Raw genomic sequence first — 12,950 nt, forward strand, 5'->3', positions numbered from 1 at the left:
GGCGCAGGGCTGGATGGCGGGACGGCTGCAGCCGGCTTCTCTTAGCCACCACCCCGCCCCTGGCCCCGCCTGCTGACAGCCTCTCAAAGTCCAAGCGGCCCAGGGGGTGGGGGGGCAGGAGGGCGGGACCAGAGAGGCGGAGCGTGGGGCAGCCCAGGACCCTGTCAGATTCCTCAGAGTTCACCAAGGCCTCTGCTTGCCTGGCCAGCTGGTGGAGATAGGGGTGGGAGAGGGCAGAGACAGCCTATCTGGACAGGAGCTGGAGGAAGGGAGCTGGGGTGCCAGGGTGTTTGAGATGAGACCTGACTAGAGCGCAGGGTTTCTCTTGCCTGACTGCACCCTTCCACCCCCATGGTCAATGCTATCTTGTCAGCTCCTCACCCTGCCCCACCCTGATACAGATTAAGGAACTGAGGAGCTACTCTATAAATTTTAGATATGAGTCCCTTATCAGATGTCATCACCATTAAAATAAAATTTTATTAAAAAAAAAAGTCAGAGGTCAGCTTGGCCTGAGTGGGCAGGGCTGTGTTATCAGGGTGTACAGGGCATTCCTGGGAACACCCAGAAGCTGCAGGGTCCCACATCCTGTGGTCAACCACCCAGGTTCCCACCAATGTTCCTCTGGGAGGTGGGTGCTGCAGGCAGGTACTGAGAGTTGACCCTACAAGAAGACAGCCAGAGAGTGGGTACCAGGACCGACCCAGGGAGGCCTCCATCTCTAAGAGAGCTTCAGAGTGTGGCGTGTACCCTTCCCTCCCAGGTACTTTTGGTGGGAGCCCCATTGCTCAGCCAGGACCTGTTGGCTTCAGCAGGGCCACCACAAGGCAGACCCCGAAGACGGGGCAGGATGGTGAGGCAGCCTGTCCGGGGAATGCTCCTGGCTGGGGCATAAATGCCAAGCTCTGTGAGCATGGCTGACACTGGGCAGTTTGTAGGCTCCTGTAGGGGTCCAGGTGCTGACTGCCCATGGGGATGTGTCAGCAGGGAGCAGTGAAGCCACACCCCAGAGGGCACAGGGCAGGGGGAGGGTCCAGGAGAGTCCTGGACTGAAGCCACTCGAGGGAGGCCTGTGGATGGCCTTAAGGTACTGAGGATGGCTGACTGGACACTTTTGGGCTGGTCACGGGTTCCGGAATGAGAAAAATCCCAGGCCTGCCCTAGTACTCTGCTTTGACCTCAATTTCTGGACACTGGCCTCAGGCTAGAGGTCTGCAACTGCTCCTGCTGGACCACCTCTTGATTCCCCTCCTGACACCTTGTGGGACCTACTAGTCCCCCAAACATGCCTGACCTTAGTGGCCCTTGGGCTCAGCTCCAACCCCTTCAAGGCACCCTGGATCTGAAGCTGGACTGCTGGCCCTCACCTGATACCAGGCTGGCTCTAGGGCTTTCCAGAATCCTGAGGGGACAGTGTGTAGCAGGGATCCCGGGTCTCTTCTGGTCAGCCCCGCAAGAGATGAGAGGCAAAGAAAATGATTCCAACTTTATTAGAAAACACAAACAAAAATGGAACATGGGGTGCAGCTGCCTGGGTGGAGCACAGGTCTGCAGAATGAACACTTTCTAGAAAAGGGTGGCCACCACCACCATGTCCACTGCCTCAGTCCTCCTGGGCCTGTTGACTGGATGCTCCCAGCACAGGCAGGTCCTGAGGGTAAAGGGCCCGCTGCTAGACACGGCCTCACCAGGCCTCGCCCTGCCCAGGGCCCAGGCTGCTGCTGGGGTGCCAGGCAGGCCTCTCAGATGTCCATGTAGTCGTCATCCTCGTCTGTCTCACTGTCCAGCGAGGACTCCTGGCTAGACGTCTCCAGGACCTCCAGGGCCGGCTGGCACAGGCTCTCCTTCCGCACATTGGCAGCTGACTGAGCGGAAAGGATGGCAGACTGTAGGCAGAAGGCAGGTGCTGTCAGGGGCTAGGCTCCCCCTCGGTTCCACCACCCCACTCCCTGTAATCCACAGTCCACACTCCTGTCCATCTGTAACCTGCATCTCCTGTCCTGAGATACCTCTATACCCCACCCTCGTCCCACTGTAACCTCTACTGTCATCTATACTTCCACCCCGACTCTAACCTACACACCCAGCTCTGAGGTACCTCCGGACTCTGCACCCTACCTCTACCGTACTCTGTACCTCCACCCCACTATAACCTGTAACCCCACATCTACTGTAATCTGCACCCCCACCCCCACCGTTACATGCCCCCTACCCTCACTATAACCTACATACCCAGCTCCAAGGTAATACCCTGTACTCTACCCCTCCTGTACCCTACCCCCACCTCTACCTTCACTGTAACATACCCTCCACCACCATAACCTGCACCCCCAACTCTGAGGTCCCTCTGTACCCTGAAGCGTCCTGTGGTCCCTCTGTAACCTGCATCCCCAGCTCTAAGGTACCTCTAACCTGCATCCCTGAGGTCCCTCTGTACGCTGTACCCCTAGCTCTAAGGTACCTCTGTAACCTGCACACCCAGCTCCGTGGTACCTCTAGGTTCTGCACCCCCTTCACTGTATCCCCAGCTCATGGAACCTCTGTATGCTGGACCCACCTCCACTGTACTCTGCACCCCCCAAGCCCAGAGATACCTCTATATCATGCACCCCCCTCCCTGTAACCTACAACCCCAATTCCGAGGTACCTCCATACCAGGCACCCACCTCCACTGTACCCGGCACCCCCCGCCACGTGTCCCACCCCTGTGCTCACCTTCAGCTTCTGTTTGGTCTCTTCAGAGATGCTGCCTTTGGGTGAGAGCAGAGTCGGGGTGGGGGGGGTGACGGTGATCTCAGGGGGGAACTTGGTGGCTGCGGTGGGGATGACCAGCTTTGGCATACTGGGCAGCAGACGCAGCTTGGCCCGGCTGGGCTCAGCCTTGCCTGGGGAGTCCCCAGGTAGCTGGCTGCCCCCACTGCTGAGGGCCTTGGAGCCCAAGACTGTATCAGGACAGAAGGGTGGAGCCTGGTCACAGGGCCCAGAGGCCTTGTTCCTGGCTTTGGGACCTCCTATACAAGATGGAGACACCAGAGCACCCTTTCTGTGCTGCCAGGACCCTTGGCCCAGTCAGGACCCCTGGCCCAGCCGTCCCTGGCTGCAGGCTCCCAGGCCCTGCAGGGCTGATGAGCTCTGGGCTGCCCCACCTCCGGGCACAGCTGTGCATTCTGGGAGCCTGGGCTGGGGCCAGCACCCTGCCCCCTGGGCTCAGGCTCTCCAGCATCACAAAAGCTCTGCAGTCTGGAGCCACCCCAGGGGGATGGGCCGGGCTGATGACAGCCAAATGGGGGAGGGGCCCCAGGACAGGCTGCAGAGGGGCCTGCACTCTGATGTAGGCCTCTGTCTGGTGGGCTCCATGCAGCTGTCTAGCTGTGGCTTTAAAAGAAGTGAGGTTTGATGCATGCCCACAGAGGCCCCGGGAGCTGGTCTAGACCTGTCCCTGAGTAGCCCAAGGAGTCCTGGCTAGAGACCAGTAGTCCCCGCTGGTGTCCCATTCCTCCCCATGTATCTATCCCCCAAAGGTCTCCTGGATGGCAAGTGTCACCCAACACAGCCTGGCAGGGTGGGCCTGGTTTCCAGAGAATCGGGTGCCAGGCTGAGTGCCCAGACCTGAGAAGTCCAGCCTGTCTGAAGCAGGGAGAAGATGCTCTTAGAGTGAACTCAGGTCCTGACTCTGCTCCCTCCTGCTCACAAGAGCCACTCCCCCGCCCCCCACCAGCCAGACCTTCCTGGTCACCACGGCTCCCAGCCCCTGGCCAGGTCCTCCTCTCCTCCCTCCTGGTCACCACGGTCCTCACCACCCCCACCCCAGCCAGGCCCTCCTCTCCTCCCTCCTGGTCACCATGGACCTCAGCAAACAGCCAGGATCTCTTCTCCCTCCTGGTCACCATGGCCCCAGGCCTTGGCCAGCCCTCCTCTTCCACCAGCTCCTAGCTTCTGCTCAGACCCAGGCCTGCCCTACTCCTTCCCTGCCCCTCACATCCACCAGGACGACACACGTTGTGTGCACTGTGGTCTCGTGACTATTCAGGCCCTTCTGCTGGGAACCCCATCCCAGAGCCCACCTGGAAACCTCAGGGGGACCCAGTCCTGCTGTCTGCCTTACCCTGGCTGCAGGTGGACTCGGCACCTGTCAAGGGGGCAGCATCCACTGGCCAGCAATCCAGCTCTGTCGGGGGCACTGCTGGGGCTGGCTTCCCCTGCTGGCCACGCTGAAGCTCATGGAGTGGGAAGCTGGTGCCCTCTGCTCCTGCCAGCTCTGCTCCCTCTGTAGGGACACAGGGACCGGCTCAGGGCCATGCTCTGACCTCTGTGAGGAGGTGGCCCTCCGCACTGCTCCCCAGGGTTTGCTGTCCTGTACACCTGGGACATCTGTGAGGCAGCACAAGAATGAGGCCACAGCACGCTGACTCTGACTGAAGCTGTGCTCCATGCATGTCCCTGGACCAGAGGAGACTCCTGACCAGCAATGGAGGAAAATGGAACAATATATCATTCTTCATAACACCCCACGGGGTGGGCCCCCAGGGTGCATACAGGGCACACTGACGTCCTCCAGAACCAAAGCTACTGAGTGAAGTAAGGTGAGTGTAGCAGCATGCTGGAATCGTGCCCGCCACAGTGGATAGGATGAGACAGCTGTCACCTGGATCTGTACATGGTGGTCCCCATCAGGCTGAGGCCACATCAATTCCACCGCCCTTGCTCTAATACCCCCTCTGGAGCTGGCCATGCCTGGCTCTCCAAGGACAGGGCCTGGTCAAATGCCTGGGCGTCAACTCATGCCCAAGGCCAGGCAGTCAGAGTGCTCCCTAGGCATCTTCCAGCCCCAGAAAGCTCAGTGACCAGCAAGGGTGGGTCTAGGTGAGGACACCCGTCTAGGGGGGGCAGGGGCCTGGCAGAAGACCACTCATGTTGGTTTTGGGAAAGGAGATAGAGGAAGATCAATTCTCACAGCCGATGTGTTCACCTGAATTCACTTCACAGATGAAGGTGTGAACTTCAGGATAGGTCCACCTCAGCTGGGCAAGAGGGGAAGCCTGGAGGTGCCCTTGAGCTGGTCTAGCCTACAGAGCCCCCAGGCCATGCCACTGGTCTGTGTCACCGCAGGAGAGGGTGGTTCCTTGAGACCAGATCACAGAAGATGCTGGTGGCCCCTCCTGCTCTCTGAGAAGGACCCCAGCCACACTGCCCTTCTCCAGGCCACATGGGGACAAGCTGGCAGGAGCAGAGGAACCGGCTGGGCTTCCAAGGTTGGAGTGGCCACTGCCACCAATACCCACTACTGTTCATGGGCTCCCTGTCCTTACCATATGGGAGCCCAGTCACTCCACATGGACACTGCAGCAGTAACGTGGGCAAAGTGGTGGGCAGTGTGGCCATGGCCTGTGGAGCTGAAGGTCCCAGCACTGTGACAGCTTTTCCAGACCCGGGGATGGTAACAGATGGGGACAGAGGTCACAGAGGCCAGTGGGCTGTAGACATTACCCCCTGTTGGTTATACAGTGGGGGGTGAGCAGTGGGGGGTGGAGGAGGTGACGACTATGCTGTGACCCTTAGGCTTAGTGGGTGTTGGGGGCATGGCTGTGAATACAGGTGGGGTGACTGTGCTGTGATCCCGAGCCTGGCAGCCATGAGTAGCCAGGCTATGAGCAGTGGTGGGGTGACTTGTGCGGCCAGCAAGGAATCCTCAGGTGGTGATGGGGAAGGCAGGAAGGGGTGCAGTGCCACTCAGCTTTCTTCCCTACACCCCTCTCTGGCCCTTGGCTGCCTCAGGCCTGAAGGCTGTAGGAGTAGGGGCATCAAGGACAGAGCCCCAGGATCTCCTGTGCCCACCTGTCCACTCTCCTCTGTGGCACTGGCCAGGGCCCCTCACGTCCAGGCCCAGTGCTGGACTTGGGAAGTGCCTGGTCGATCACCCTTTGTGACCAGACAGTGTCCTCAGCTGTGGGTTCCAAAGACTAAGAGGCCACCGTGCTTCCCCTCCCACCACACCTGCAAGTAGGGACCAAGCGTCAAGTGAAGATAGGACCAATGGGTTTAGGGGTGCTGGCCAGTCCCTCTGGGCAGGCTGCAGCATGCAGGGGGAGGCTGGGGCTCACCTGGGGATAGAGAAGTGGTGCTGGGGGCAGCCTCGGGCCTATGCAGCCGGCAGTGACTGGAGTCCTTAGCTGGGTCTGGGCCAGAGGCTGACATACATGGTGGGCAGCTGACGGCGGCAGGGGAGGTGGCTGGGGCAGGGCGCTTGGCATGGCTGTCCACTGGGCGTAGGGGGGTATCAGCTGCTGTTGCCTCAGGAGTGGTGGGAGTCACTGCCGCAGGAAAAAAGTTCTCTCGGTTGTCCTTGGGGTGCTTTGGGGTGGTGGGAGTGTCCCCTGCAGCCTGTGAGGACAGAAATGGGGGAGGCCTGCTGGAGAGCCCAGGGTCAAGAGAGTCCTGCTGAGCAGCTGGGCAGAGAGACCTACTGGTACCACTCATATCACCCCAATGGGCAAGCCCACACCCACCCCGACCTTCTCCTAGCAAAGGCCAGCTGTGTCCTGGGGACCTGGTCCTCTCTCACTAATGTGCAGCTGTGTCCTGGGGGCTGTGACCCTCTCCTACAAAGGACAGCTGTAGCCTGGGGGCTTTACCTGTAGAGGGTGGGCCTTACCTGTCGCTGGGCAGCGGCCCCGAGGTGTACCTGACAAAACTTCACGGCCTGCTCCAGTGCTGCTGCCTCGTCCACCTAAGGAGAAGCCCCACCTCAGACATTTGATGCACACAGACCACCTAGGACCTAAACTGGCCTGCATAGGTGCCTTACCTGCCTACTGGGGAGGGGGCCGTGAGGAGGGACCTCCAGGGCTGAGACTGCCCCAGAGGGAGGTCAGGGGACTGGCTGAGCCTGCAGTGTGGCCGAGACCTAGGCATGGGAGCTACCTCCGTGGAAGCGAATGGATGGCCACACACACAGAGGGCCTTGTAGAAGCCATGCTGGGCAGTGGGCATCTGAGAGGGACTCCTGTGTAGGGCCAGCAGGGCCTGGGGTGACAAGCTCAGGTGTGGGGCAGCCAGGACTCAGGCCCTGGGAGGCAGCCTGCAGGAAGGATGGTGTTGGGACAGGCAGGCAGGCGTGAGGCCATGTAAGCCTGTGGAGAGCTGCCTCTGCCTAGTTTCTAACTGATGAGTGACAGGTGCAAGAAGTGTGTAAGGGCAGGCAATGTGGCAGCAGACCAGGTCACAGGCAGTGTGATAATCCTAGCAGACTTCACAACAGAGGGAAAGATGTGGGCTGGTGAGATTAAAGAGGAGAACAAGGAAGCCTGTATAAGCCCAGTTACATCCTCGGGCTACCATACAGTGACAGCCACGGCTGGAGACGGGTGGACAGTGAGTTACCATGTGAGGAGGATGAATGGGGTGGGGGCACTTACACACACACATGGACAGACACACACAGACACCGACACTCACACGTGCAAACACTCACTACTCAAGACACATACACATGTGTAAGAACACACCACAGATGACACACATGCATACACACTGACACACACAGGCGGACATGTAAATACACCCTTATGTGCACAGGCAGGCAAACAGAGGCAAATATGGACAACTCACACTGCCCCCACATCTAGCCACAGCCTCATGGGAAACAATGACACAAGAAGGGAGACGCCCTGAGAAGCTGCTCAGAGACTTCGTGAGGGCAAAGAGGCAGGTCTGAGCTGCAGAAGGCTCATTCATGCCTGTGAAAGTTGAATGTGTAAGGTGCGGGAAAATCAGTCCCCAGAACATGGCAGGCCTTCTCACTGCCGCCAGGTTTTCAGAAGTGGACTGGTCTTTCCCTTCTAGTCTGGAAGCTCCACTGGGACCCCTCACAGCAGCATGTATGCCTCCACCAACATCACAGTTGTCCTACTGACCCACCAGCACTCCAGGAAAGGTAGACTGCTCCTTTTAGTTGCACGACACCCTGTAGAAAAGTCCACCAGGACTCCCCGTGGATGGAAACCGGCTGGCCACACAACCCCCTACAGACCAGTCCACCAGGGTTCCCCGTGGACAGACTTTTTAGCACTTACTGCCATTCCACATAGTTAAACATAACTAAAACTATAAAATCAACAAAGAAAAATTAAGTAACTTAGAACTCCTGAAATAAAGTAACTTAAGATTATCAAAAGATCTAAAGACAAGGAAAAGACAAAAGAATCCAATTTTTTTAAAGTGTGAAGGATATAAACAGACATTTCAACAAAGATAAACACATGAAAAGACCCTTGCGATCACAAGTCAAGAGTCCAATCATTGCCCTTTAGTCACAAACGCCCCCAGCTGACCCTCCCTCCAAAGAGTTCTCAGGGGCTGTAAACTGCATGAGAGGTTGTTTCCCATCTTTCTCTTCTGGGGCACCTGGTGAATTCGAACCACTGAGCTCCCTCATTAGCTATTAAAGAGATGCAAATAAAAATTACAATGAGATATTAGCTTTCTTGACTCCATGCCCAAGGGGACAAAAAAAAAAAATACCAATACTGATAATAAAAAAAACAAAACAAAACCAAAAAACAGAGTCTGGTGAGGTGATGGTGGGACTGAAATCTCTATCTATTGCTGGCAAGACTCGGCAATATGATACCACCACTGTGGAATTTGATACGGCAACTCTTCAAAAAGTTAAAAGTAAAAATACTCAAGGATCTAGCAATGCCATTCTTGTGAATATATCCTGCAGATCTAAGAACACCAATGTAAATAGACACATACATGATGATACCGTAATATAAAAAAACCCAAATGCCATCTATGGATAAATAGATAAATAATTGTGTACATACTTGGAACGGAACATGGCGTGACCATAAAGAAAAAGGGGTCTGAAGAACGTTAACAATCAATCTGGAGAACATCCAGCTGACTGGAATTAGTCAATCACAAGAGGGCAACTGTTAGGATTTCACTACTTAATAAAGGCAAGAATACATACAAAAAGCAACAGTCTTCAGTGATTACGAGGGATGAGTAGGGGAAAACGCATTCAATTTTGTGATAATAGTAAGGACAATTAAAAACATACCTGTCACAGTTTGCACATATGCACATGGAGGTGTATAAGGCACATGTGCGTATGTGATATACGCGGTCACAGTTTGCACATATGCACATGGAGGTGTACAAGGCATATGTGCGTATGTGATATACACGTGCAGATGGACCTGTAGGCCGGGAGGTGTATCTGCATGCTGGTTTGCACTCAGATACATTTGTGTATGAAGTGTTTCAACATATGTCCACAATCCTTACAGGATTAGTTTACTGGATAAAAGACATATGACCAGAGTCTCATGTTCAGTCAAGTGTAACACAGCTTATAAAAATAATACTCTATATTCCAATTTAGTGAGTAATTTTGGGATCTTAAAGGCCTATATGTGGATCTCTAAGACTTACACAACTACTGGTTTCTACTTATCTACTGCAAAAGGAGAATTAAAGAAACCAAAGATGATGTTGTGTGTTGTCAAAGTGCCTGCAACTCATAGTGACCCGAAGCCTGCCAGTCTCATTGACTCCAGCCCACCAACCCCATTACCCTAGTTACTGTGTCAATCCATATCATCTGGGGTCTTCCTCGTCTGTGCTGTTCCTCCACCCTTCCAAGCATGATGTCCTTCTCCAAGGTCCGGTCCCTCCTGCCCACGTGCCCAAAGCAAGTCAGATGGAGCTTCAAAATCCTTACCTCCAAAGACACACACAAAACCCCCCTAGGCTACAAGACTAACTGTCCACACAGTGCCTGGCCACCAAGAGTGACAACACCTGACAGGGAGACAGCAAAGAACACATACAGAATGGGAGAGAAATGCGGAGCAAGACAAACTTCAAGTTTCTAACAATGGCCAGACTTTCTATTTGAAACAGATGGACCCCAACGTGACCTTGTGAACATATCTTCTAAAGGCAGAAGTCAGCCAAATTGCCAGGTAAAAGAAACAACTCACTTATGAATTACACTCTGCCATAAATAGTGAACCAGCTACATAAAACCAAACTGTTGACATCTGTTCCAAAGCAGAGATGAGATAGCAAGGAGCAGGCAGGGAGGAGAGATTAAAACAAACAGAACAAACAGAAGGAAAAGAAGGAGAATGCTGCCACACCACAGAAGCTGTAACGTCAATGAAGACTTTGTACAACAACTGTAAATGGGAAGTGGATTTGCTCTGTGAACTTTAACCTGAAACACAGTAGAACATTTTAAGAAAGAAAGTCTCCCACTGTGGAAAATCTTGACTGCAGGACTGTGATGGGGCGGGGCATAGGGTCATCTGAGGCCCCCACTCCTAGCACTAGTGGTCTAGGCGGGGTTATCCCAGTCTCAGTCCTGCACTGACCCCTCCTACCTACCCACCCTTTTACCTGCTTAATAAGCATGTAGGTCTCGGACATGATCTTCTCAATGGGGCCCAGGTCATAGGACACACCCTTCTGGCCCTGCTGCCACACGCGGTAGGCGTCCAGCAGGAGCGTTTTGCCAGACTCCGTGTCCTCCAGGAGCTTCCTCTTGCGGCTGGGTCTTGAGGCCAGCTCCTCTGGGGAGCCACCCAGCCTGGGGCCAGTCGCTGAAGTGGTGGGGGCAGGTGGGATGGATGTGGGCAGGGTGGGCTGCTGCCCTGTACTGATGCTCAGCTCCTCCAGGGACAGCTCAGCCGGCCGGTTCTCAGAACCCCACTCCACTGGCGGCACACTCTCTGAATCAGGGTGCTGAGTGACCACCTCGCTTGTGTCCATAGGCTCAGTACGGCTGGCCCGGGGGCTCTCCTTGTCCCTATACTCTGCTTCCTGGTCCGTGCTGTCACCTGTGTCCAGGGCCACAGACCAGTGGTTGGGGGGGCTCACTTTGGTCCCTGGCTCCACCCCTGGCCCCAAGCCATCAACCAGGGGAGGCTTCTTTGGGTGAGGCAGGGCCTGCTGGCCGTCCTCGGGGCTGGCCTGGTGAGAGGCATCTGTGGTCATCCTGGGTCCAGGGAGACCAGAAGCTTTGTGTCTCGTGCATTCAGAACCCTACAAGGAAATGAAGAGTGAAAGACACCCTGCCTGGGGTTGTCCTGGGCTGAACATGGTGCACCAGCGCTCCCTGTGAACTGTATGGTAGAAGTGAGGCAGGACATCATGCCTGGGGTGGTTCTGGGCCATTCCCCACACCATGGCAAAGCCCCTAAGGAGGGCTCAGAGGACAACTGTGGGAAAATGCAGGGTGCCAACTGCTAGTATGGATACTTTATTTCCTGAAACTTTTTTTCTCAACTATGAAAAAAGTTTACAGAGAAGGTGGGCTCTGAAGGCAGTACTGTTGGGTAGATGCCCAATGATGCTCACTGATCACTCTGCTGCCCCAAAAATTTGTGACCACTCTCTACTTGGTGCCACAAAGAGGGGACAGACTGGGTTACAGTGTGGGGAGAGCAGAAGATCAAGAGAGACAAAAGAAACAGTAGAGAGGAAGTGCAAAGACAGTGAAGAGGCTTGAAAGTGGGAGGACAGTGTGTCCACAGTGATGAAGCAGTGTGAAGAGAGTGAGGAGGCAGTGCTGAGATGGTGTACAGACAGTGAGGAAGCAATGTGGAGACATTGAGGGGAGAGTGGAGGCAGAATGGAGACAGTGTACAGTGAGGAAGCAGTGTGGTGACACTGAGATAGTGCTCAGAGAGTGAGAAGACAGTGTGCAGACAGTGAGATAATGAGGAAGCAGTGTGGAGACAGAGAGGAGTCAATGTAGATGCAGTGGGAAGATACTGAAGAGGCAGTGTGGAAACAAAGAGGAGGCAGTGTGGAGACGTTAAGATGACAGTACGGAGGCAGTGAGGAGATACTGAGAAAACAGTAAGAAAGCAGTGTAGAGGCAGTGTGGGGACACTGAGAAGATAGTGCAGAGGCTGTGTGGAGAGTGATGAGACAGTGAGGAGGCACTGTGGAGACAGAGAAGACTGAAGTCAGTAAAAACGCAGTGTGGATGCAATAAGAAGACAATGTAGAGACACTGAGGACGCTGTGTGGAGGGTGCAGACAGTTTGAAGACAATAAGGAAATAGCATGGAGACGGTGGTGGCAGTGTGGAGACAGAGAGGAGACATGGAGGAGATAGTGTGGAGGAGCCAGTGTGGAGACAGAAAACAATGTGGAGACAATGTGAAGACAGTGAAGAGACAGTGTGGAGGCATTATGGATGCAGAGAGGAGAGAATGAGGGGGCAGTGGGGAGAGAGAGGAGGCAGTTGAGCCACTGAGGAGACAGAAGGGAGTTAGTGAGGAGACAGAAGGCAGTGAGGTGAGTGAGTAGGCAGTCCAAAGGCAGTGAGTATACAATGAGAAAGCAGTGAGAGGATAATGTGGGGACAGTGTGAAGATCGTGAGATGACAGTGTGGAGAGAGTGAGGAAGCAGCATAGAGACACTGAGGAGGCAGTGAGAAGACAATGTGGATGAAGTGAGAAACGGAGGAGCCACTGTGGAGACAGTGAGCAGACAGTATGCAAGCAGTATAAAGACAGTATGAAGACAGTCTGGAGGCAGTGAGGAGGCAGTGAGGAGGCAGTGAAGAGGAGACAGTCTGGGGGAGACAGTGAGGAGGCAGTGAGGAGATAGGGTGGAGACAGTGAGGAGGCAGTGAGAAGACAGGGAGACAGTGTCGAGACAGTGAAGAGACAGTGAGGAGACAGTGAGGAGGCAGTGTGGAGGAGACAGTGTGGAGACAGTGAGGAGACAGTGTGGAGACAGTGAGGAGGAGACAGTGTGGAGACAGTGAGGAGGTAGTGTGGAGGAGACAGTGAGGAGGCAGTGAGGAGACAGCGTGGAGACAGTGAGGAGACAGTGAGGAGGTAGTGTGGAGGAGACAGTGAGGAGGCAGTGAGGAGACAGCGTGGAGACAGTGAGGAGACAGTGAGGAGACAGTGAGGAGGCA

At 55.0% G+C, this 12,950-nt stretch overlaps 1 protein-coding gene across 1 annotated transcript in view; it reads right to left on the minus strand.

Annotated features, from left to right (window-relative positions):
• Window positions 1–1,742: 1,742 nt before the first annotated feature.
• CABIN1 (calcineurin binding protein 1) overlaps window positions 1,743–12,950 on the minus strand; it is a 125,948-nt gene continuing 114,740 nt past the window's right edge. The window contains exons 32-37 of the mRNA XM_006901429.1: window positions 10,411–11,055; window positions 6,653–6,727; window positions 6,102–6,381; window positions 4,106–4,267; window positions 2,716–2,942; window positions 1,743–1,886 (exon numbers count right to left, since the gene is read on the minus strand). Of these exons, the coding sequence (XP_006901491.1) occupies window positions 1,743–1,886; window positions 2,716–2,942; window positions 4,106–4,267; window positions 6,102–6,381; window positions 6,653–6,727; window positions 10,411–11,055 (1,533 nt within the window). The remainder of the gene's footprint in view (window positions 1,887–2,715; window positions 2,943–4,105; window positions 4,268–6,101; window positions 6,382–6,652; window positions 6,728–10,410; window positions 11,056–12,950) is intronic.

The sequence above is a fragment of the Elephantulus edwardii genome, unplaced genomic scaffold (assembly GCF_000299155.1).
Source record: "Elephantulus edwardii isolate Elephantulus edwardi_28Jun2011 unplaced genomic scaffold, EleEdw1.0 scaffold00325, whole genome shotgun sequence".
NCBI lineage: Eukaryota > Metazoa > Chordata > Mammalia > Macroscelidea > Macroscelididae > Elephantulus > Elephantulus edwardii.